Raw genomic sequence first — 26,417 nt, forward strand, 5'->3', positions numbered from 1 at the left:
AATTGCCTCCTACAGAAAATGTTAAGTCAAATACTTTGCAAAGCAGAAAGGGGGGGGGGGATGCAAAAAATTTCCATTGGTATTTAGTCTTTTGTATTGTGCCAGTGTGATCTCAGAGGAACAGAACTCGAGGGTCCTTTTCGGTGAAGACCCCCGAAGGGTGTGTTTGCAACCCCTAACTGCACCACCGCCACCAATTCACTGGCCCAGGTCTTCCTTAGTCAATAAAGATAGTCTTAACTGGATTTTCAAAAGATACAGTCAGCGGCTCCCTTGGCACTGGATATGTAAAAGGCCAAAACTTTTCATTAACTCAAGTGGGCTTAGTAATAGTAACATTTTCCATGAAGACAGAAGAAGGGACAGAAGCTACATTTTGTTTGGATTTTAGCTACAGAAACTCCTGAGTGCTTGCCCCATGCTAAGCACTTTGCCAACCGCTTTACCTACATTTGGACTTTGGAAACTACTACTGGGAGATGGGGATTATTAGCACAGTCTTTCCACAGATGAGCAAAAGGAGGGAAGGAGGCTTATGACACGTGCCCTACGTCATCCAGCTTTCTAGAAGAGGTTCTTGAACACCCGTCTCTCTGACCACAAAGGCACTATGCTGCCCTAGCAGAGAACACCACGGGAGGGGACTACAAACTGCAAGTCACGGAGCATAATAAAAATACAGATGCCTAGGCCCTTCCTAGACCTACTGATTCAGAACAGGGGAGTGGGATGCAAGGATCAGCACTGGGGCAAGCACCTCGGGTCATTCCGATGCATGTCAGTTTGAGACTGACCAGCCTACTTGATAGAGCACCTGCATTACATTCCCAGCTCTATGATCTCCAGTCGCTGGAGATGCTGTCACAATTTACTATTACATAACGCTCATCCCAGCAGCTAAAGTGGTGCTAAGCACTCTACACGCATTACCTTATTTAATTTCGCAAAACCCCTGTAAATCTGGAATTAACCATTAGCCCCATTTTACAGACCAGGCAACTAAGGCCTGGGGAATTGAAGTAACCCACCCAAGATCCCCCAGCTGAGTAGAGGCAGGATTTGAACCTCTGAAGTGCTTTAATTACTAAGCCAGGCATTCTCCAACTTTAGCTACTAATAAGAATCACCTACAAAACATTAAAATACAGACTCCTGGGCTCCACCCCCCCGCCCCAAAGATTCTGATTCAGTAGATCTAGAGTAGGTTTCTATAGCCACACGGCAATGCTAGTAGAAGAAATTCATGGACCTCGCTTTCAGAAACGCTGTACAGCACATAAATTACTCATTGCTGCTTGCAGAGGGACGGTTGGGGGTAGTCCTCAAATAATACCGGGAAGAAAGCATTCTGAGTTAGGGGAGAGGCTTCATGGGGAAGGGAGATGAGCACACATAACCTCCCCTCTCCCTGCCCCCCCTTATCCTGATACCATTCTGTGATATTTCTGCTTAGTGGGCATCTCGCCTCTATCTGAATGCCTCCTGGGATGAAGAACTCAGGCCCTCCGAAGGCAGCCCAGTTCATTTTGGGTCGGGACTGTTATCAGAAAGTTCTTCTTTGTGTAGAGCTGCTCTCTGTCTTCTGCACCTTCTACTTCCCAACTGTCGTAACTGCCAGCGGCAGGGAGAGGTACCCTGGGGCGGGGGAGGGGCGGGTTCCGTGGCTCCAGGACTGTCCTCCAGGCAGCCAGGCAGTTAGGACACGCCTCCTGAACCTTAACAAAGTTCCCCTTTATAATCTCTTGAGATCAAGGGACCGATAGCATATTCGGATCAGACCACTTCTTGATTTTCCAGAGAGTGTGCTGCTGAGACCAGCCATTTCAGCGAAGCTGTTGCTCTGCTCTGAAAAATGTCTCAGTTTTTCTGTTTCAGTTCCGTAGGACAGGTCAACACAACTCACACTCCCCCCTCCCCCACCACATATTGTGTCAAGGTAAATTTGTTGAGTAATTTTTTTCTCCTAAGGCCAACTGGCAGGTTGGAGATGAGAGCTTCTTGTTACCTTTCAAATGGCTGAAAGTGTGACCAACCTGGGCGGGGGGGGGGTTCCTTGTGGAAGGGATACCATGAAACTGACACCACGGAATTTTTAAAAAAGATAGTGCCCAGTTTGCCTCTTTCTGGGTTAAAGAAGAAGAAAACCAAAAACAAAAACAGGTTCTCACATGTAGGCAGAAGGTAACTTTCTCCAAGTTTATAAAGGATGGGAAATGGTTCTGTTCTATCTTTACCACCTTTCCTCCCCGTCTCTACTATGGTGCTATTTTTGCAGTCTTATTTCCACTCCTCTCTCTCAGAGATGAGCAAAAATGTATTAGACCCAGGGACTCTTCAAAGACCCACTCATTTCCGTTCATGCAACACTGTTCCTACCAATCTGAGGACTGAATTGCCCATTGTGTACCAACCCCTGGGCTTACCAGCAAATAAGTAAGGAGGGGTGTGGTTTTGTACTCCCTACTCCTACCAAGGCTGAAGGCTCACTTTTAAACAAATACTGGATTTTTTCTTTACAGATGAGATTTGTACTTCAGAGCAGTTACTTTGGAAAATTATTAGAAATTTATTCCAAAATATCTCCTGCTCAAAATATTTCTGTAAAGCTCATTGAAAATTGCCCCAAGAGCTTCTGAGCCACATACACACAAAATGAGTCTTATTATTTTCTAGAGCTTTACTGCCCCCCACCAAAAAAGGGGTTTTCCCAGTTTGATCACTTTTTAAAAAATATTTTATTTATTTATTTGACAGAGATCACAGGTAGGCAGAAAGGCAGGCAATGGGCGTGGTGGGGGGGGAGGCAGGTTCCCCACTGAGCAGAGAGCCTAATGCAGGGCTCAATCCCAGGACCCCAGGATCATGACCTGAGCCGAAGGCAGAGGCTTTAAGCCACTAAGCCACCCAGGTGCCCCTGATCACCTTTTTTTAAACCTAACTTGGCTCCAAAGTTAAATCCACCTGGGGAGGACAGGAATGCTGCCCAGGGACAGGAGGAGCAGGGGGAGTTGGGGGACATTACGGGACATGCTACTTTTTGAAGTATAACCCTCAGTTTCAAGTCTTAACAAGTCCTATATGGTTGGTTTTTGGTTTTGTTTTCTTTTTAAGTGTCAATATTTTGTGTATCAGTATGTGCTGATCTGCTACTGGACATGGTCAAAGCATTAGAAATGCTACATAATAAGGCACCCTCTAGTGGAGTCACCGTGTACATCAACATAATAAAGGTTCTGAGAAGTCCTGCATAAAGGAACCTGTTGAATGAACTCCGTGCTTTCCAAACGTATGTAGCAAACAGAGCTTTTCCACAGAATACCTGTTAACATCCAATAATTTTTGAAACACCCTTTGAGGCAAATCTTCTAAATCAGATTTTAGTGAAGGCTATGCACTGAAGGCAGAGATTCCCTCCCCACAACTCCCGCGTAGGAGAAGAGGTCCATGCATCCTTCTAACTTTCCAGGACTCTTCCCAAAAGGCCTTTCCTGGTCTACCCTTTCTAAGCTAGGCCACTCTCCTTTGGTTATTTCCTATGACAAGCCTCTTCGTCACAATCTGTGTATCTTGTTTTGATCTGTTTTCCCCACCAGACTATACCCTCCGGGAGGGCAGGTGATGTGCACCTGCTCTGTCCATGAGACACACAGAAAGTGTGACAGCAGATACGGGCTGGCTGCTTGACGGCACGCCCTGTGTACCAGGGTCTGGCTGGACCCCTCCACCCCATCTCCCTTGCAGGGATTGGTGCAAGTGGCTTCTCTGGTCGACTGGATACTATCAGAGTAGAAAATGTGCTCAGCAAAGCAATCCAAGGGACTAGAGATTGTCCACGAAGCCTCCAGTGCTCTTCTAAGTGATGGCCGAGACCGTCTGACAAAAACACCAAAAGGCAGGGTGGCCTAAAGTCAGATTCCTTAAAGCAGCTGGCTGGGCCTGACTGCCCTGGGCCTTCTCACAGCCTCTCTGTCAGAGGCCCTGGGAGAGGGGGCCCTGCTGTCTTCTCTGTGCCAGACCCAGACTTCCCGCCAGGCCTGGGAACGGAGCTGGGGATAAACAGCCCAGAGTGCGGACCTGACTCAGAGACACGCGCCCTGCGGACGGCACGGCGGCTGGTGCTTACTTTGACTGTCCTCGGGTCCCAAGTCTTCTGGTGGTTAGCTGAGGAAACTGCTGCCTTATGATCTGTAAGTCAACACAAGAATCAGTTACCCATCGGGAAAAGGTGGAAGCATAGTAACTGCGTTTTACAAACAATAATTCAAAGAAAAGGGAAAACATGACCCTGACTGCAATGACTTCTTGGCAGTCAGTAGGGACCCTGGAGAAGACACCAGTGCTGGGAGTGGGGCGGAGGGGACCGAGCATGGGAGTGACCGTGAGGCCCTGGACTCTGAGGGGTCTCACTCGGCTGCCCTGTGCTTTGCCCTCCTGCTCACAATGTGGGGGAAGTGCGTGCAGAAAGTGTCTGCCCTGCTGCTTAAAGCCTTCCAATGGATTCCATCGTGCCTGGAACGAAGACCCGCCCTCGGCCTCTGTCACCAGCCCCTGCTCTTACCTCCTGGTCTTCCTCTCCTCTGACTCACCCTTACTCAGCAGACTGCAGCCACGCTGGCTTTTTAAATTCTTTTCCCTATTTCTGAAACACACCAGGCTCACTCCCCCTGGGCGCCTTTGTAAGGCAGCTCCCTCCTTCCCGGAATGCGACCTCGTCCACATCCCCACTCGGCTTACAACATTCAGACGTCTGCCCAGAGACCTTCTCTGACCAGCCAGCGGGGGAGGAGAACCGGCAGCCCTTTACCATCCCGTGGCCCTGCTTCGTGTCTTCTTCTTACTCTGAACTCTGAAACTATCTTGGCCCTTGCTCCCTGTGTGCCAATTTTCTGCCTCTCCCAACTTGAATGTAAGCTCCCTGAGAGCAGGGACCTGGCTCTGCGCTTGTTGCTGAATGCAGGGATGAAGCCACCCCCGCCCAGGGGTACGATCCGCTCACGCGCAGTGTTGCCTGGGATAGTCCTGAGGATTTGCAGGCAGCTTGGAAGCAAAGCCATCTGCCAAGGTGAAGACACAACCAGCAGGCCTTAGCCTTGGTGTTCACAGAGATGATGTTTGTGGAGAGGCAGGGTGACGACGGGGTTCTGTGGAAGGGCTTTGGAGCTAGGCTACCTGGGTTAGAGAGATCCAAACTTAGCCATTTGTTGGCTGGGGACCCTTAGGCTAGTCAACATTCAAATGACTCAGTTTCCTCATTTGTACAATGGGAATGATAATAACCTCGACCTTAGAGAATTCTTGTAAAATCTAGTAGCAAACGTATACAGATAATTTACAACAATGTTTTGCACTTGGTAAGGGCCCAGTAAAAATTATCCGTTAGTACCACGGATTACCCTGATAACTTACTCCCTTTTACTTCAAGGGATTTTCTCCTCTCACCAAACTCTTCCAGCCTCCCTCCTCTTCCAGTACCTCACCAAGCAGGCAGGCATGCTCAGAGAGAGGCTGCCTGCTGGCTGCCCTTTGTGAGATGAGACCCAACTGCCGACTTCCCACTGGCGGGGCGTGAACACTGAGTGCCTTTCAAGGATGTGGGGGAGTCTCTCCTGATCCACCCCCATTCTCTTCCAGCCACACTGATGCTCTCACTGATGGATCTGCTCAGCCACTCGACAGACACTTACTGAGACCCTGCTAGTTACTTGAACTTGGACGTGCTATTTAACTTCTCTGTGCTTACTCCCTCCTCTGACACCTGGTGACTCTGGGGTTTATAGGCTCCTCCCCAGATCCGAGGGATAGGTGATGGTGGCCTCAACTAAGTCGGCCTCAGTGGGATGGAAGGAAGTGGACAAATTAGAGAGAAACTGAGACTCTGGAATGGGTGCCATGAAGGTGGACCATTTCTGTTCATTAGGAAGCTGTCTCCAGTGTGAATAATGGGGCAGGTTTTCCTCATTTGAAAACGGATTAAAAAAAAAAAACCAAACAAGCAGAAAAACATGCATTGCTTACAAGGATGGTTAGAAAATCTAACAAGAGAACATGACGATACCACTTTAGGAAATAAAAAAGGCTTCTAAAATGTTATCTGATAGTGATGATGCTGCAGGAAACAGTGTAGTCATTCCTGAAATCTTGGAGGACATCACGTCTGTAGCTGACACAGCCCTGGTTTCTTTCAGCCTAACTCCTGGAAGCTGCGGCTATGGGCTTCTCACTTTGTCTATGTCCCTCTCAAACGGCTGAGACCTGAGGAAAAGCAGGATTCAGGGAGAGGTCTGAGCAGGGTCAGGGATAGGGCTTTCTATGCGCTCTGCCCATGATCTGTGGCACGGTTTGGTTGGCCTCACAACATCTGGCCAAGGACGCCCTCGGACTTTCACCACAGAACTTGTCTCCCCCCTCCCAACTGCCCAGATACGAAGCAGCTGTTCGCGAAGCTGCAGTACTGACCATTTCTAGATATGCGGATAGAGATCGCAGGGAAATACGGAAAGCAAGAAGATGGACGGAGTCTGCACTTGGTTAAACATGGGATTATGATTTGGGTTCAGAGTTTCCTACCTAGCAACTACAATAGAGCTGCAAGAGCCCCAGTCCCCACAAGATAAACACGGATGAGTTGCTTTGGAAAAAGCAGAGATTTTTCTTCATTTTAGTCTGGGAGATTCCCCCCATACAGCAGGCACAACAGGAAGATACCATGTTCAATGCTCTAATATTAGCAGACATTTGGAAAAGAATGTCAGGTGCTTTCCAAGGTGTGGCAAGACTGAAGTTCTCACAGATTGCTGGTGACACGGTTTGTGGGTACGACCCTTCACAATATACATACGTATATTCACAAAACATACATACATACCTTTTGGTCTATGAAATCCCAGGAACTAATCTGAAGTAACAAAAAGCTATGTGCAGGACTGCTGGTAAGAGATCCTGCAGAGGAACTGGAAGAGGAACTGGAAACAGTGTAAGTGTCTATGGCAGGGAGCTGGCTAAATGATCATATGTGCACTCAACGGACCACGATGCAGGCATTAAAAATGATGGTAACAGGGGCCACTGGGTGGTGTGGTCAGCTAAACATCCCAGTACCACTCTTGGTTTTGTCTCAGGTCCTGATCTCAGGGTTGTGAGATCAAGCCCCAGGTCAGGCTCCAGGCTGAGTGGGGAATCTGCTTGAGATCCTCTCTCTCTCTCCCTCTGCCCTTCCTCCAACCTCCCCCTCTCAAATAAATCTTTAAAAAAAAAAAAAAAAAGAGAGAGTGACAAATACTATGTCACAGCATAGGAAATCTATGTATGACATAATGCTAAATGAAATAACACACCTCAGACTACCTGGATGCTATGCTTATAATTTATTTTACAAATATAGGAATGGAAAGGGAAGAAGGAAAAGTAAAAATGGCTATTGTTAGGTTAGTAGGATTGTGATGAGAACAAAAAGATTTTTCTTTAACATTTTGTACAAGGTCGACTTTTTCTGTAAATAAAAAAGGGATTTTCTTATTGCAAATATTCCTAATTGACAAAAGAAGTTCAAGATGACCTTGAAAGAAGCACCAGAAATCTTCCACAAGGTTCTGGTGGCTCTTTTACTTTTCTTTAAAAAAAAAAAAAAAATCATTGCCTATTCCCTGAAAACCATATGTAGATAATCAAAAAGTAGCATTTTGTTGTTGCCATTGTTGTTCCTAAACCTGATCATACATGACTGAAGAGAATGGGCAAATTTCTGAATCTTTCTACATACTTAGCCAAACGGCGTCCTACCTGATGTCCTGGCCCCAGGCTAAGGTACCAGGGCCGCAGACTCTGGTCTAGAGATGTTCCAGAAAGTCCCCAGGAAACAAGGACAGATTTCTGAAGCTGGTTGTTCTACCTCCAAGAGGCAATAAAACATACAGTGCATTTGAAATTCTCCATGCCGTGGTCTTGGGGAATTATCGAGTTGTGGAATGGGGCCTCTGACTCCATGAATCAATGAATCCTACGATTTCCTCGCTGGCCTATGGGTTTTACTTGCTCCTTTTGAACACTGTATGGGTCAATACGTGCCGTTTTACCAACTCCGTGGCCGGCACCAGCCTCCGCTGAGTCGCCCAAGACAGAAGCAGGGGAGATTACACCCTTCCTGAAACCGCACAGCCCCATGTCCTACCGATTCTGACGAAGACACCCACTGAGCCTGGCCACTTCTCCCTGTCCCCCCAGCCATTGCCCTCGCCTGCCACGACCCCTCACCGGGACCCACCGACTCACCCTCTGAACTGCCTGGTCTGCCCCCGGTCTTGCTGCCCAGCCCAGCACTGTCTTTCCTAAAATCCAAATATGATCATTTCATTTACATGTTGAAAATGCTAGATGCGTCCTCGTGGCCTACACTGGATAAAAATCCAGCCTCCTCAGGCTGGTCCATGAGGCCCTCTGTGATCTGCCCCAGTCCAACCCCTCAGCCTCAAATCCCGCTACCCAACCCCCTACGTGTTTCCTGAGCTCCAGGCACACGCCGTTCCCTCTGCCTGGAACACCAGACCCACGCTGTGCCCTGTTCACACCGGAGGAACGCCTCTCTTTCTTTGAGCCTGTCCCAATTCCCCTGGGACCTTCCCACATGACCTCAGATGCTCCTGTCTCCATTTCCCTGGCAAAGGGCGAAGCTGTCGGTATGGTGGTTAAGCACACATGCTTTGGGGTCAAGTCCTGGTTCGGGCACTCTGCCAGCCACTTTACGTGTATTATTTTAGTTAATCATTACAGCGGTCCAGGTTCCACTGCTACACCCTCGTACAGATGAGGGAACAGAGGCTTGGAGAGGCTAAGTAGCCCACAGAGAGCCACGCAGCTCACAAGACGTGGACCCAGGATTCAAAGGCACCCAGTCTGACTCAACATTACCGTGACGCTACTATTGCCTCTGAATGAATGAAAGGGTCCTAGGGCCCCCTCATCCCCTCTTTTATCAGCAACCTTTTTTTTCCCTTTTATGTCATATTCTTGCATTTACACATCAGGTGAGGAATGAAATGATTACTTGTTCCCATCGGCTCTTCAATGAGGATTCCAGTTTGCCTCACTATGACACTCTTAGCAGCGTTCTGGTGGCCTCTGCTATGAACAGCCGCTGAGGGCCCAGGCCCCAATCCCCCAGCGAAAGGGAGGAACAGCTGACAGGAGGGTGACAGCTGCCAGCGGGGGATATCCGCAGGTGTCTCCTCTAGATTCAATCCACCCGCCTCCAGTAAAGTGAAATCTGGCGATTAAACGCGTCTTCTGCTCAATATAAATACCCAGTAAGCAAAAGTCATTCTGTTTGGACAATTCAGAGTCCCCTGCCAGACTGACCGAGAGAACAATCCAGATCATTACCTGTCTCCTCCGAGGCCTGACAATTCTCCACGCCAGCTGCCTGAGCGGAGCCTCCTTCTTCTGGAGCTCAGATGCACTGGGCAACGCCTCGTTCTGCTGCCAATTTTGCTCTCACAATGTCCTTGCGTGACCCCGTGCTCCATCCAAACTGGACTACTTGGCGCCCGCCAGTTCTCCAAGTGCCCCCCGCCCCCGCCCCAGGAACCACGTTCCAGCATCTTCCCCCCCGTAGCAGTCCCCGGGCACCCAGCATGTACATGGCTCCTCCACGCCCCTTTCCTGATTCTCCAGCCAGATAAGTGCTCTCCCTTCTCCAAACCAGGAGTGCACCCGCCACTTCCAGTCTGTGCCCAACTTCCATCCTCCCTCCATCGTGAACATACCCGGACTCTGCTGACATCCTCCCATTACCACCAATCCCGAGGCCACGATCTCGAGCCTGGATTGTGAACATGGTCTCCTCATTGCATCTGCTTCCAATCATGGCACCACGACCACTTCTCCATGAACCCCCTAGATGAAGTCCAGACCCACCCGTCCTGCTAGACTGACCCGGCCTTCATTCTAGCTCACCGCTCCCCTCTTCCTCTCTCGGTCCCCAAGGCCATATGCAACTTCTTTCAAGTTTCGAGAATACACTGCGCTCTCTCCTACTCTAGCTTTCCCTGCAGGCTGTTCTCATTTTCTGGAACCCTCTCCCCATGCCCTCATGGCTGCCTCTTGTCTACTCACCTTTGAAATATTAACTTATACCTTATACCTTTCCAAAAATCTTCCCTGGGCCACGGTTGGGTTTGCGGGACTGTAGTTACATGGTCCACAGGACCCACTTATCCAGCTTTTAATACTTTAAATCTTCCTCTCAGCCCCACCAAGTCCTTGCCTAGGCCCATGGGACTCTCCAGGAATGGGACCTGCAGCCTTGTCTCCTTGGCTCTGCCCATGTTCGACAAGCTGCCGCCTCAACAACTACAACTGGTTGCCTGCCCGTACGTAGTTAGGATTCACTCAACAACAAACATTTACTGAGCTCCTCCTACACACCAGACATTGGGTCAGGCTGAGGAACACCACACTGAGCTGAACAGAAACAGCCTTTGTTTAGGAAGCCTACACCTAGTGGGAGAAAAGACCAAAATAAATACATTAAAAAGTCAATGTATCTTATATCAGGTAAGTGCTACGGAGAGAAACAAAAGGAGCAGGGGGAGGGGAAGGGGGAATATGGGGGTGGGGGTTATTTTTTAGGATGATAAGGGCTAAGCACTAGTATGGCATTTGAGGGGTGATCTGAAAGAAGTGAGGGAATGAACCTCCTGGATCTCTAGGGGAGGGAGGGTGCAAGCCCAGAGAACAGGCAGTGCAAAGACCCTGAGGTAGGTGCTTGTCTGACGCGAGTCAGGAAGAGTGAGGAGTCCGGTGAGCACTTACTGTGCTCAGGAGAGCAGAAAATGAGGTCGGGAGGCCAGGAGGGGTGATGGAACACAGTTCACATGGGGCCTTGTAGGCCTCTGTGAGCACTTTTGCTTTTACCCTTAATGAGATGGGAGACGTCAGAGGGCTCCAAGCAGGGAAAAGGGGAACAAGGCTGACTTCGCTTCCCAAAGGATGGCTCTGGCTGCTGGGTGGAGAAGGGACCATAGGGGCCAAGGGTGGAAGCAGGGAGGCCATTAAAAGGCCACTGAGTAGTCCCCAGAGGAGACATGACAGCTCAGCACATTAACTCGGCGATTCAGTAAATGAAAGAATAAGTGAGTATCTCTCTTGGGCTGGCCACGGACATTGTTTCCGATGTTCTGTTGACATAAATCATGCTATGAGCAGTACCTTTTGCAGGATGATTTTTATTTTTATTGCTAGCATTTTGGAGGTTCTCCCCTTATTATAGTTTCTCAAGTGTGGAGCTGCTTGATTAAAGGGGAGAAATATTTCAACCTTTGTAAAAGATACCATCAAGTTGCTTTCCGTGAAGGGTAGAAGGCGATTATCTGTGCTAAACTGAGGAGCCAAAAGAGACCTTCTATTTGACATCCGGTTTCTTGTCTGTAAAAGCGGGATAAAACACTTGCTCAGCTAACCTCGCAGGCTTACAGCAAGGCTCTGCCTCAACAAGCTCTCCTGGTGCCACAAAGGGGGCACTGACCCGCTGAGGGGCAGGGGGCTGGAGAGAAGAGGCACCCCCTCTCTGTCTCCTCAATCCTCTACTGCATTCTCTTCACTGACGGAGTTACCCTTTGATGGGTTTTTGGAGGATCCTCATTCAACTCGTTTTTTTCAAGCTCTTGTGGTATATCCTGGTCTCCCAAGCAAGATATTTGTGCTGCTAGAATATTTAGTTCCCTTTGGGAAAATACTTTTCATCTAGAAGTACTGGAAGGCCAAGCCCTCCCCTCCTCCTCCAAAAGAGGGAAGGGTAATTTCAAACAGAGAACTAAGAGGAAGGGCCGGGTGCCGAGTTGGGGGTGGGGGATGGGGGGAGGCGCGGCTGGTCCGCAGCCCCTTCTGCCCAAATGGAGGTCAAGACTTTTCCCACTCTGCGCACAGAAAGGGCTGTTACAGAGTGCACCTCCTCCTTCCAGCCACAACAAAAACCTGTGGGAAGGGGGTTTGCTGCTTTTTTTTTTTTTTCCAGTGTTTCTTACGGGCAGCAAATTACAAATTATTCTCCTCTCTTTTCACCAGATAATCAGCTGGTCCCAGAACCTGAAAGCCCCGCAAGTTTGGTTTGAGTCTCAAAATGCGGAGTCGGTTCAGCACCACTAAGGCTGTTCAGCTTTTAATTTCTGGAGCAAGACTCAGCAAACAGCCAAACACTTTTGTGGAACTGTGAAAGCGGAGTTGCGCTGTTTGATAAATGAGCAGACGGCAGGCAGCCCCTCTTTCTCTTTTTGTATGGATTCAATGAAGCCTGCCTAAAGAACGCCACATGCTGTTCTAGCTACTGATCTAACATTCCGCAACATCCCAGCCTTCCAAAGTCCCTTTAATTACTCAGGAATCCCACCCTTCTCCCTTTCAGCCTAGGCAGCCGGGCTGGGGCAGGGGGCTCCGTGGGGCTCAGAGTGGGAGGCAGAGCAGCTCTGCCCATCTCCCCTCCCTGGAGCTGCCTGGATTCTTCTCGGTGGTGGTGGCAGCGGCCAGGTTATCTGTCTCCCTCATCCACGCTTCTCCCCAGCCACCAATATACCGCTCCAGGTCGGAGGAAACTCCGCGTGGGGGCTACCCTGACCTCATTTTGAGGGTGCAGTTTTGAAATAAATGTGAGTTTTAGGCACATGTTTCTGAAATGGCATATTCAAATCACTGGCCTCTTTTAAGATGGGGGAGGGGAAAGGGGAGGCGCCACCCACTGCGCGCCAGCAAGGACCAGGCACCAGAAGGGGTATTTTACACACAACGTTGATTTTATCCTAAAAATGACACTGGAGGGAAGTATGAAGATCCCTGTTTCACAGATGAGGTACTGGGATCTATGGCCATTCAAGGGCGCTCAGATTCACAAACTCTGCCAGTGGGAGAAACGGGATCCCCGTTCCACTGTCTCTCCTGTTCCTCAGTATGGCCGGCACCCATGGGAGCCAGCAAGGAGTATGAGACCCCTGATGTCCTCTCTAGATGCTGCCTCAAGGGACACCTTTGAGCCACTCCATCTCCTTAGTCTTACAGACTGGCTTTGTTTGACTTTGACCTCAAACCGTATGATCTTGATCCAGCTTAGTCTCCAAACTTAGTCACCAGGGATGGCTCTGAAAAAAGGCTTTGGTTGTTTCCAAAAATTCAATCCACCCTCTTTAGTAGGCAAAGATCTGCCACCAACAAGAACGGGTCCAAAAGGAGTTTCAAGGTAATGGGATAAGTGCAGATCCTCCCACACTTTGAAGGAGACAAACTTCTGTGGCTAGAAAGAGTCAAGCGTGCTTAAAATAAGAGCTGCGGGTCTTAGTTCAGAGGTTACTTGGGTGTGGGAAGAGAAGAGGGACGATTCAAATAGCAAGAAATGAGAAATCCAGTACCGTGACAAGTTGTTGTTTTGTAACTGTATACTGCAAAAGTCTTGTGCCTTCTCTTAAAACACACACGCTATTTTGTGAGCACAAGAAAGAAATGATGAGGGATCCTGACTCGCTAAAGGAATTAATACCGTCACAACTTTAAGTCTGAAAGTGAGATATGGACTCACTGTCTTTGTTGACAAGAAACCTCACCCCTTTAACAGAAAAGAAAATAAAAATTAAATCTGGTACTACCAATAAGGATTTTTAAATAGCCTACCTCAATTCTTTCATTTTGAAATGGGTGTTTGCCAGAGTGGTGACACCATGCTGTATAACCCTCACCATTCAATGGTTTTTTGTCACATCTGGTGGGCACTAGGTATTTGCTAGGGGGGGAGGAGGTGGTCAATGGGAGTAGGATACTGTAGGTTCATGGGAAATCCCCCCAAGAGCAATTTCAAACATTCTCAAGAAACTCCTATCTAGTGCAATGAGACGGAAATGGAATTTCAAATCACGCGTATGGATGGATGCGGGGCTTTGTGGACACCCCCAGGGCCAGGAGGGTAGTAGCTACTGTGTTGCCCCTTGAGAAGTACCGTGGATGACAATTCCGAGAAGTCTCAGATTCCGTAGGTGAGCCCAGCATCGTCCCGAGGCTGCCTGGGTGACATGTCACGTGTGCGAGTATGAGAAGAGCCAGCGTCACACGCCGACTTACTTGGAATGAGGTGAGTTACATAAGCAGCAGGTTAAGTCAAACCTGGAATAACTCTGAGGGCGATAACAAGAGCGGGTGAGGGTGGCCATGGCAGCATGTGTGCGAGCAGGAAATTTTTAGAACAATTGTTCTCAAGATTGTTCAGGAGGAAGAGTCGAAACATCGATGCTGGCGGTGATATATTAAAAACATGTAGGAAAGTCATGAGCGGTTGCCATGGTAAACTGAAATCATGATTTCAGCTCCCGTGGCATTAAGTGTTTGTATTTACCAGGCGCTGAGCCGAGGAAGCCCCTCTGACAGCCATCACGTCAACAGCTCTCCACGTGGTCGCTGTCACTGTCCCATTCTGTGGATGGAACATGGAGGCCCGGAGTGATTCAGAAATGGTCTGAGCTCACGCGGCGGGGAAATGGTGGAGACGGGATCCGAGCCCCCACAATCTGACTTCTGAGCTCTCACACGGCACGACAGGAGAGACACCTGAAATAACAAACTATGGGACCTGGGGTGACATCAGACCTCCTGACACAGACGCTCCACAGCAGGCACTAAAAGTGGAGAAAAACATGCACGAGAATTTCAAGTTGAGAAACTCTATCAATGTACCGAAGGGTTTCCTTTGAAAACTGGAAAGAGACCATTCCTGAAGGATCCTAATGTCCCAAGAGCACCTTTATCTTGGTCAGTGGCCCTGCACGGGGGTGCACATGACCCCAGGCCAGGGCGGCCTGTCAGCACTCTTGAGGAGAGACGGCAGGCCCCCAAAGTCAGAGGAACCTTTGGTTCCCTCTCCGTTCAAGGTATATGCAGCTGCCCCAAGCACGGGTCCCCAGAACATGCTGGGCGATTCTTGACTTTGCTCAAGCATGGCCAGCCATGAGGAAGGAGCCAAATATGCAAGGAAAAGCCACCCACAGCCCAAACTGCCAATGCCTCAAGTCCTCAAGGGGAAAAGGCAGGCTATCAATGAACCCAATTCATACATCCAGCACCCCAGCTTCCCCTTCTTCAGTCTCCCTACTGCTTCCTGGTGTCCCCCACCCCAAAGCCCCAGCCCTGCCAAGACACACGTGACCTCAGGAGAACCACTCAGTCCCTCTCTCCATCTCCTCAGCTAGAAAAGGAAGGTGGTTGGGTCCCACCAACCAATCTCTAAGGCCCTTGAATAGCTTGAACTCTTTGCATTTGAGGTCTTAGTAACCCATGCGCATTACTGAATTATCTGGCTCTGTTCTAGCTGCATTTCCTCAAGAAAAGGAACTGAGGATTCTGAGACATCAACAAGTCTTCAGGGGACATGCAGTTTTGAGGTGATGTGGCCTTTCCATGTATTCAAATCACACTGTGTCACAGCTGTCCGCGAATCTGCCTCTCACTGACACGTTGGATGGTGCTGACCGTAAATCACGTTATCCTGCCCGAGGCTTAAAAGATCGCATTGTGCTGCCTCTGTTCCTTCCCATGGGCTCCTAATCTGAGGGTGTTCGGTACACGTTTTCAGGATCCTGGGTTCCATTTCATAGTGGATACACAAGGGCCATGTAGGGAAAAGGGGTCAACAGGTTCCCCTGGTAGCTGGGAGACGAGTAAGTCCCGGAGATGCCAAGGTCAGCACGGTGGCTATTGTCGACTTGCTGGACATCTGAAAGCTGCTAAGACAGTGGACCTTATAGTCCTTATCACCAAAAAAGTTCTCATCACAATAAAAAATCATTAACTACAGTAGTGAGAGATGGTACCTAAGCTTGTCTGGTGAAGATTTCACAATATACACGTATATCAGATCATTATGCTGTACACCTTTAATAAGTTATATGTCCATTATATCTCAATTTTTTAAAAACAGAATACGATGGATTTTTAAAGTGTCATTATGTGGCTAAAATGTCGCATTGTTTCCCCTTTTTTCTTTATTAACCAAACTCTAATTTTTTATTCCAGGGGGCAACGTTCTACAGTTTCCCGCTCCCCTGACAACCAGGGGCGGCAGGCAAGATGGAGGGCTCTGGCAAAGCTCCTGAAGACAACTGATTTGGCTGGAGTTTTTGACCTTTCTCTTCTTCCCCCCATTTTCTCCCACTTGTTGCCTGGAATACAGCCTTTGCCACTTCGGCCCATGAGGTATGAGGTAATGCAAAGTTGGAAGCCATCTGCTACAAAGGCCAGAGCACAGAAAGATCGAAGCTTCCCAGGTCCCTGACGCTCTTCTAGACCTGTAATGGCAGCCCTGGGTAATAGTCTCTTAGACTTATTCTATGTGAAGAAAAGCAAAATCACTCATTTATTTATGTCACTGTTTGGGGATGGAGAAGGGCATTTTTTAAAAGCCACATTCCCAACACAATTCCTAACTGTTCCACCTTCTGATTTCCACCCAGCCCAGGATTTACTTCACAGAGAAGGTTCCAGTGGCCAGAGTCAGCCATGTCAACTTTCAAAATGAACAAACCAACCAGCGTCTAGCTCACAGGGCCGTATGAGGAGGACACGAGACACTGCCATGACTGTTTCTAGCTGCAAAGTACTTCCAGCTCATGTGGTAGAGACCATTGTATGTAAGTTTCCCATGTAACAGATGGAGGGACGGAGGTGCAGAGAGCAAGGGTGATTATCCTCAAGTTTAAGACTCCACACCTGGCATTACTGGAAACTCCTGGCCTCTAGCACACAGTAGAACCTCAACCAAGGTTTGTTAAAGAAGACGTGCTTTTGCCTTTCAACCTCTCACCAACGCATGTAATAGATGCTTGGAAAGCAATCCATTGGTAAGTCAGAGACGTACTCCGAGATCTGAGACCCTTTTTTGTTTCTGAAAAAGCTTAGCTTGCTGCTAACCAGGGATGCTCCATTTCTGTGAAGGTAGAGTTTTTGCTAAGTTTCCAAAAGACCAGTGGAGCCGCAGAAAAAAGAAGTATTTGGTGACATTAAAACACCCTCTTCAGCTTCTGTGGCTTTCACAGGGCTGCTGTGGGGAGAGGAGGACTGTGGGTGTCTGGGGCTCCTCCCAGATTGACCCCGCTCTCAGCTGCCACCCCTGCCCCACCCCGAGGAGGCAGCAGTCTCCTTCTGCACCCCTCCACTCATGGGCATTCCAGCTCAGGGGCACATCTGCCACTGTGCTCTGTGGTTTCCTGTAGGGATATGTCCCTTCTGCAGCCTGCACCCCTCAAGGACAGACTATCTTCTTCTTCTTCTTTTTTTTTTTTTTAAGATTTTGTTTATTTATTTAACAGAGATCACAAGTAGGCAGAGAGGCAGGCAGAGAGAGGGAGGGAAGCAGGCTCCCTGCTGAGCAGAGTCCGATGCGGGGCTCGATCCCAGGACCCTGAGATCATGACCTGAGCCCAAGGCAGAGGCTTAACCCACTGAGCCACCCAGGCGCCCCAAGGACAGACTATCTTCTTCACTCCAGTTCCCACCTGCCCATACAGGGCTGAGGCCACAGCAGGATGAGGTCAATGAATATCTAATAACTGGGTGAACCCAAGTGTTAAGGGGAAAGCAGCATGGGGAATACTGGCGACAGGGTTCACAGTGCCTAAAACCCTCCAGTGGGGCAAGATTTGGGGGGCCTTTCTCAACTGCAATGACCAGCGCACTTGCCCTTGAGAGACAGAGAGGCCAAAACTTCACTCCCAAATTCCATCATCTAAGAGGTTGCACGTGGCTGCTAATGACCACACTGAAGTCCAAATTCCCATGGTTTTGTTGTCCACGTAGACCTACTTCCCGCCTCTAGACATACATACTCTACTCCCCCAAAAATAAATGCTCTGGGTAATGACATAAGTTTAAGTGCCTGGACTCTTGGAGCCAGACTTCCCAGGTTCCTGTCCACTTACCGGCTATGTAGCCTTGGGCAATTTACCTTCCTGGGACTCAGTTTACCCATCTCTAAAATGGGGGGGTTCATTGCAGTTCCCACCTCAAATAGTAGTTTGGAGAATGTTGACTTATGTAAAATGCTTACAGCAGTACCAGGTCATAGAAAGCTCTGTGTTTGCGATTTTTATACATTTTATAAAAAGTCTGAGTGCTGCATTCCTAATTAGACATAGCTAAATACTTCTAACGTCTGTTAAAGAGTTACCCATTTTTCTTTAAAATTTACGTATTTATTTGAGAGGGAAGGAGAGTGTGGGCAAGTGGGGGAAGGGGCAGTGGGAGAGAGTCTTCAAGCAGACTCCCCGCTGAGCACGGAACCTGATGTGGGGCTCCATCTCATGACCCATGATATCATGACCTGAGCCAAAACCAAGAGTCAGATGCTTAGCCAACTGAGCCACCCAGCAGCCCCAAGAATGATATGTTAATAGGCTCTGGCAACTTAGCTGGGTATGATGTCCCGTGTAGGTCAACTGATCCCTATGATGTTGTGTTTGTTTCAACGAACAGTTCCATTGTAAAATTTATTTTACTGCTATTTCTGGAAAACTAGGGTTCCTATTTTGGAAGTCTTTTTTCTCAAGCTGACAAGCCTGCAGACTCCAACAGCAGGAGGAAAAGTTCAAGGAAAAGCAAAGGTCAGATCACGCTTTCTTCTTCCCCACTGCAGGTCCCCAGGCCACACATGGTCAAGGCTGAGCTGGAGGTCAGAGAGGCATATTCAAGCGGATTTGAGGTTGTACATTTGTACTGGACTGGACTAAAAGAGTCTCAATGTCTAAAAGAGTCTGAATTATTGAAAAGAGGCTTGCTCTTATAATCAATAACCAAAAAGCTCTTAAACCTGCCATGAAACCATCAGGGGTCAGGGAAGGAGGCCTGGCCAGAACATGGTAAAACAAAGCAAAGTCACTTTCTGTGTGCACACTGCTGAGTTCAGCCTGTCCCATACACTAGCTACATTTGCGGGGGCTCATCTGAGCATCTCTGAGAGTCGGGGTATAATAGTCGGTATGCAGTGAGCTAGTCAAAACCCTCTGACACAACTCAGTGGAGGAACAACAGCGGCCTGAGGGTGGGTGGTGGAAGGGAGGTCAGCTGCAGAGCCCATCCCTTTAGCCAGTGTGGATGGAGATCCATAGGGTCCCCCAAACCCATGAGCCCAGCAGAGGTCACTAGCAGGAGGAGACCTTGCAGGGCACCAGATGGTCACAGTGACTCCCGTTGACTTTCCTCCTCCCACCCTTCTCCGACATCCCTCTGCCCCAGCTCTGGAGAAGTCGGAGGACAGCGGGACGGCCCACCGTGCCCCCTTGCACAGACCAAATCCTGCGCTTCACTCAGGAAGGGAGAGACTCTGACTTCCCTGTCAGATGGAGGTTTTTGTTGTTTGTTTGGTTTTGTTTTTGTCCTTTAAAAGATTTTATTTATCTGTTTGACAGAGAGAGAGAGAGAAAGCACAAGCAGGGAGAACAGCAGGCAGGGGGGAAGCAGGCTCCCCACTGAATAGAGAGGCTAATGTGGGGCTCGATCCTAGGACTCTGGGATTAAGACCTGAGCTGGGGGCGCCTGGGTGGCTCAGTGGGTTAAGCCGCTGCCTTCGGCTCAGGTCATGATCTCGGGGTCCTGGGATCGAATCCCGCATCGGGCTCTCTGCTCAGCAGGGAGCCTGCTTCCCTCTCTCTCTTTCTCTCTGCCTGCCTCTCCATCTACTTGTGATTTCTCTCTGTCAGATAAATAAATAAGATCTTTAAAAAAAAAAAAAAAAAAAGACCTGAGCTGAAGGCGGATGCTTAACCAATTGAGCCCCCAGCGCCCACAGATGGAGGTTTTAAAGTGGACTGAATGGGACTTTCTCATAGCTGAAAGGGAATTTTAATTATCCAACCAAGACCAAAATGATGATTAGATGTTATGGGGTTTCTCTGTGATGTCATCAGAGGACAGAGCGGAAAGGCTCAACAGAGGACTCTGGAGGTGGCCCTTCAGAGTACAGGAACACACAACCAGTTTCCACTGGTACCTGAACAAATTCATCCCTGCTCAGCAAATGGGCTAATGGAAAATGGATACCATGTCTGCTTCATATGGGTCAAACTAATTCACAAGTGTCAAAGGATTCCAGTGTCCTTGTCCATAACATAAGTCATTCAATCTTCAATAAATATCTGAAGATCTATTATGCGCCCGGGGCTATTCTGGGAGCTGGGGATTCACAGTGAACAGAAAAGTCCTCGTGGAGCTTCCATTCTAGAGAAGGAGGCGAATAAAAAACAAGCAACTAACATATACGTGCACATATATATCTTTCAGTTATGTCATATATATGATAGTTATACAGTTATATATAGTCTATAACTAGTATATAACTAGTTATATACAGTCTATATTATCTGTAGTATGTAGTGGTAGAATAATAGGCAATGACACGTAGATAACTATCCATGCAACATGTAATACATTAGTTGTAGCATACAGGTAACAGTCGGGACAATGATAAGTGCTATTAAGAAAAGAAAAGCAAGGGGTGCCTGGATGGCTCAGTGGGTTAAAGCCTCTGCCTTTGGCTCAGGTCATGATCCCAGGGTCCTGGGATTGAGCCCCACATCAGGCTCTCTGCTCAGCAGGGAGCCTGCTTCCCTTTCTCGCTCTCTGCCTACTTGTGATCTCTCTCTCTGTGTCAAATAAATAAATAAAATCTTTAGAAAAGAAAAGAAAAGCATGGTGGGAAACAGAAGAAGCCAGATGGAGGGAGGCCAGTTTTAGATAGCGGCGCCTTTTTCCATTGGTAGAACACTTCACAATTTAAAAAATGTTCTCATAGGCGCTGTGTCATTTTATCCCTACAGTAATTTGGGGAGGGACTACTCCCATCTAGAGGTAAGGAAATGGGAGCTCAGAAAATTCCAGTGACTCCAAGCTGGGTCACCTTCCGTGGTGGCCAGCAGAAAAGCAGGCACAAGACCAGCTCGGCTCGAAGCCTCAGCATTCTCTGCGACGCCTAAATTAATTCTGGGACCCAAGGTCAATACGGTATTACTGGAAGCCAGTGCTTATGGTGTGTGGCCACAGTGCTGGAAAGAGGCTCTCTTTCAGATCGTACTGGGACAAAACAGTTGCTGCGCTCTACTCACTTTATCAAGGACGGTATCCCAGCCCGGTGACACGGTGGGAGAGTCGCGGCTGACGCCTGCTTCACTGCAGCCCACTTTGCAAGCTGGGGACGTGGGGGTAGGGTGGGGGGGAAGATGCCACCAGTGACATTTTTCTCTAAACGTGAAGCCCAAGTATTGAACCTTGTCTACTCAGAGTTAAAAGTTCGTAGATGAATCGAAAGTTTGGATGGATCTGTTCAAAGCAAGGCTGCCCAGGATGACAATCCCAGGCTTCACAGAACAACCAGTCCCTTTCTCTCTGGGGAGCGGGGAAGGCACCTGCAGCTGGGAGCCCTTGGGAAGGGCGAGCGTGGCTGGGGCTCCAGCTCGGGGATTTTAGTGCGGAAACCCTCAGCGGGCCCCTTCTGTCCTCTGTGGCTGGAAGGACAGCCCCGGTTCCCGGTACATTTGAAATCAATGTCTAGGTACCTGCAAAGAGCTCTTCCGTTTGTGTTTTTAATACCACTGGACTATGTCCTTGCTTTTGGAATGAAGATAAGATGGCGTTTGGCTGCCTTTTTGGTGACTATTTTGGAAGCAGCTGACACTATAATTCTTAGAGAGGAAAAGTTATTATTTGGAAAAAGATTCTGAAAAGCCATTTGGTGCATAGAGGTCAGCAGGAACTCGGATCAGAGAACAGGGGTGATTTGGTGGAGGTGGTCCCGAGGAGGAAGGCAGGGGAGGTGAGCAGTGGGAGGTGGTGGAGGGGGAGAGAGGAGGCAGCCAAGCAGAGAGGGCTGAGACCACTTGTGGGGAACTGGCAGGGGGAGGCCCCAGAGCCTCCAGTGTGGTGGGGAGTCTTGAGCTGGGGATACCTGTTCCACAGGACCCTGTCTGGGATTTAAGTCCCTCCTGCAGACTTCAGTCTCCTGGGATCACCGGCGCTTCCTGTGGGCTGTCTGGTGCAAAGCCCACAGGGCTGTTTCATCCCTGGCTCACAATGGTTCAGAACAGGGCTGTCTAATAATACCTTGTGTGATGATGAAGTGTTCTATTTGCACTGCCCAGTAGGACAGTCTCCAGTTACCTGTGGCCAGTGGGCATGTGGAATAGGGCTAGTGTGCCTGAAGGACAGAATTTTTTCTTCTGCTTATTATGTTAAACAACCTAGTGGCTACTGTCCTGAACAGCACAGGTGGAGGAGGTGCTCTAGGCAGAAGCAAGAGTCCCAGGTCAGGGCGACTCAGAGAAGTTAAGGGATAAGTCCAGGACAGTTAGCATTCTGGATCTTTCGGTTCACCCAACCTCTCCCTCCACTGCAGGCCTTATCTGAGCTCTCCACTGGGGCCGCTGTGAGGGAGGGTGAATGTCCCCGGACCCCAGAGGAGCGACAAAGCTCCAGTGCCCCCCTGCATTCCTGGTATGCCCTTCCTTCTCGCACCCACTGAGGTGCTCACCGACCTCCCTCGACTGTGAGGCTCTCCACAAGTGGGACCCACACTCCATTCCCTCCTGGTCTCCGCAGAACACAGTGCCTGCCACGCGGCCCATCTCGACCCACACTGAAGGAACGCAGAAATGAATGAAAGAAACGGCAAAGTTGGTTTCCCCACTCAACTTTTTAAACAATTATTTGTACGTGGAATGCATCACAAAACCATAGGCCCTCCCCTAAGTCACCACGGAGCACCCTCCCCTTTCCTCAGTGGAGCTAGTTCTCAGCCACGTGGCTTTGAACTCTCTGGCAGAGGGGCAGGGGGCGGTTGCTGGCTCAGGCCTGACGCTGCTCTCTGTCCCCAACCCAGCTGATGACTGATGAAAGGTCACTTCTTCCTGCCATTTCAGTCCTTGTTATGGGCGCACTTGGAAACCTGGTGAGGAATCCTGGTGCAAAACACACCTGCCTTTTTGTGAGCAGATGCAGCAAAACTTCTACATGGGGAAAGAAGCTAATAAAAGGAAGAGTTTGGATGTACCGACTCAAATTAAATTAGGTATTTTGAGGTATAAAAACCTATATATATATTTATTTTTAAGATTTTACTTATTTGTTTGTTTGTTTACTTAGAGTGGGGGGAGGGGCACGGGAGAGGGAGACAGAGGATCTTAAGCAGACTCTGCACTGAGCACGGAGCCCGGCTCATGGCTCAATTTCACGACCCTGAGATCATAACCTAAGTCGAAATTAAGAGTCCGATGTTTAACCATCTGAGCTACCCAGGTGCCCCCAAACCTGCATTTCTATCAAACAGACTAAAGATTAGTCTTAGACGAGTGTTCCAGCAGTGCTCCTTGGCCTGTTAAAATGAATGACCAGCGACAAGGAGTTTTTGTGGACATAGCCTGAAGTGTGGAATGTATTTTTATCACGAGATGGACAGATAGCAGCCAGGCCAGCCGTCATGTTACAGACAGCATCGCCCCCCACAGAGGATTTTCAGACCCTCAGGCTAACGACATGAGGCCGTTTTCCGGCTTCCCCAAGGCTTTCCCAGGACAAAGCCAAGCAGTCTGCCCGCCCCAGCCTCACTGATACACATGCAACACGATGGGGAGTTTAACATTGGCCTCTCGGAGGAAAGAGGCCAGTTCCTGCAAGTTAAGTACTGAGGAAATTCAAGGTAGGTGTTCGCTTTTTCACTCGAGGACCTGTCCGAATCGTTTGCAGTTTTCAATACTTTGCAATTAGTTCGTTTGGTATTCGGCTTGGTTATCACCTTGTTAAGAGGTGTTGGTTGCAGCAAAAACCAAAGCAACGAAGACGTCAGCAATGCTTAAGAATGGTGTGTAAGTGACTCAGAACATGGGAAGAGGAGGAGGGCTGGGGAGGCCGACTCACCTTCCCGAAGCTGGCCGCGTTGACAGGCTGCGTGTCGTTCCTCTCGCAGAAGTCCAGGTAATGCACGTACAGGGCACTTCGCGGGATGCAGACCCCCTCCGCGATCTCGTAGTTCTCCTCCAGCCTGTGGACAAACGCTCAGTGAGCAAACCTCAGGCAAGAAGGCACGCGCCTTCTGGTCCTGACGGAGAGAACTCTTCCTCCAGATGGGGAAACCGAGGCCCAGGAGGACCAAGTAACCTGCCGGTAGGTTAATGGGATCAGACTTGTGGTCCCCTGTGGGTATGACTTTGGGTCACTTTCGGCTCACATTCCCAGTCCCTCTCTCCTGTGCTGTCACTGGTCAGCCCCATTCTGGGTCGGGCAGGTTCTGAAATGTTCCAAAAATACACAGGAGCTTACAGGCACCCCATTCAGCCGAGCTTCGAACCACACACTCCCTTGTGCAGCCTTTTCTGATGTGGTCCCAGGGTTGGAGCATCTTTGTTAACAAGAGCGGTGCAGTGGGATGGCCTGAGAACACAAATGCTAAAGGAAAAGCCAGACAGCTGGACAGCCAGGGACCCACTGACTGAAAGGAGGTTTTATGACCACAGTGGGGGGCTGAACCCTTTGGTCTCTTTGGGATCATTATGATTCCATGCCCATCACCTTCTCAATGAGTACAGTTTAACGGCCCAGGGTGAGGGCTTCCTACGGGGGCTCAGACCCCAGTGTGGTCACCTGCTCGCTTGATGACCTTGAGCAAGTTATTTAGCCTCAGACCTCAGTTTCCTTTTGGAGGTGCTGGCTGTGATCACCTTCGATCACATAACAATCAGATGTGACGTGTGACCTGAGCCAGCACCGTGAGAAACGTGATAAACACTTTGATGTCAGACCTCATCATCCTCCACTTTTCCTCTCCGTAAAACCTCTCTGGATACCTACACGTCCAGAATCTGTGCTAGATCTTGGGCACATAGAAGTAAACTAGGTAGAGTTTGTCATTTTTCCTCCTCCTCCTTAACAGGAGCATCTTCCACTCCTGTGGAGTGGAGGCATCAGAAAGAATCCTGCCCCCTTTGTCACAGACAGCTTGGAAGATTGAACACTTCTTCCGATAGAATTGCTGGGGTACGTGACAACTGGGGGGCTTCTCTTTGGGCTTGCCGAATCCACAGCCTGGGGCACACACTGCTCAATTAACTCAACAAGAGAAAATATTTCTCTTTTGATCACAGATTGGATTTTAGGAAACAACCCAAAGTCACTTGGAACCAAGTTGGAGGAATAAAGTGGTTGGAAGAACGCTTTCATCCCAAACAGTTTGGGGGAGAGGAAGGAGCAAAAATAAGGCGTGATCCTAAAGCAGTGAAACAAATATCCTCAAATGGCTTCTAGCTTCTCCGGGGGCACTGGCCAAAGAAAGGGCCCAGCACTGTCGTAACTATGAAGTGCAACCAGGACGCGGCCTCCCGAGGTGCCCACTTGAAAAGGCAGCACTCCCTTGGCTCATTCCGACACGCGGTTGAAAGAGAATCAATTCAATCATTTCATATCCAGACCGTACGGGTGAGATCAACCCCAGCCATGCTCAGATGAATGAAGAATCCTGGTGCAGAATGGTCTCACCATCTCCCCCACTCCCCTCTCTTCTGGGAAGGGGGATGCTGAGTAACTCCTGACCGTTTTTAGAAGAGTTCCAGGAAACAGTTTGTGCAATCCTTTCTGTGTAACCTAATTCCTGGAGACTGGCGCGGTGTCTGAGTCACTCCTGCATCCCTGAAGGCCAGCATAGCCCTTGGCACACAGCAGGTGCTCCATAAGTGTTTGAGGGCTAGATCGCCGCCGTCATGCATTCATTCCACAAATACTTACTGATCTAGCTCCTGCCAAGTGCTGGGGATGCCGTGGGGAGCAAGACCGTCCTTGTTCGCATACAAGGAGCAGATTACTGGTGGGCAGATGGATAAAGACACAAGTAATATTTAATTCAACAAGTGTTTATTGAGTTCCAGGTGGTGTTTTAGATATTGAGGAAATAGCAGTGAACAAAACAAAGGCCCTGTCCTGAAAGGGCGTCCATTCTAGTACACGTGTCCCCAACATCCTAAATCAGAACTCCAAATGTGGTTCCCTGTGGGGAAAGGCTTTCATACAGAGATTACATTTCGTAGGACTGTCCTAAGCTTCAGGTCAGCTACGAATGGGAATCAGCCTTCTAGCTTAGCCTGGACCCCTGCATGCCATGCGCAGCATTGTTTCTCCCTAAAAGTGAGCTCAGAGGTCCAGAAAACCAGCTTATGCACAAACCTGTGTGGGCCATCTGAATCCAACAGTTTTCACAAATGGGGGTCTCACAGACCTGTTTTTTGACCTGAAAACAGCATTGGCCCAAGGACACTTCATATAAGAATCTAACTTCCTTGAAAAAGCTGAGATCTGGCAACACTGAGCCCATATTCCCGCATGACCAATAACAGGCCAGAGGTATGTGTGCCCTCAAGTTGGGCAGAGTC

The 26,417-nt window shown here is 49.0% G+C and overlaps 1 protein-coding gene across 4 annotated transcripts in view; it reads right to left on the bottom strand.

The window, feature by feature from the left end:
- Window positions 1-26,417, bottom strand: part of RFX4 (regulatory factor X4) — a 158,382-nt gene that overhangs the window by 74,241 nt on the left and 57,724 nt on the right. For all 4 annotated transcript variants that reach the window (XM_044228053.1, XM_044228054.1, XM_044228052.1 and 1 more), the window contains 2 exons: window positions 23,917-24,040; window positions 4,124-4,185 (listed from right to left, as the gene is read on the bottom strand). In XM_044228053.1, coding sequence (XP_044083988.1) covers window positions 4,124-4,185; window positions 23,917-24,040 — 186 coding nt within the window. The remainder of the gene's footprint in view (window positions 1-4,123; window positions 4,186-23,916; window positions 24,041-26,417) is intronic.

Source organism: Neovison vison, chromosome 12 (genome assembly GCF_020171115.1).
Source record: "Neovison vison isolate M4711 chromosome 12, ASM_NN_V1, whole genome shotgun sequence".
In the NCBI taxonomy this organism is placed as follows: Eukaryota; Metazoa; Chordata; class Mammalia; order Carnivora; family Mustelidae; genus Neogale; species Neogale vison.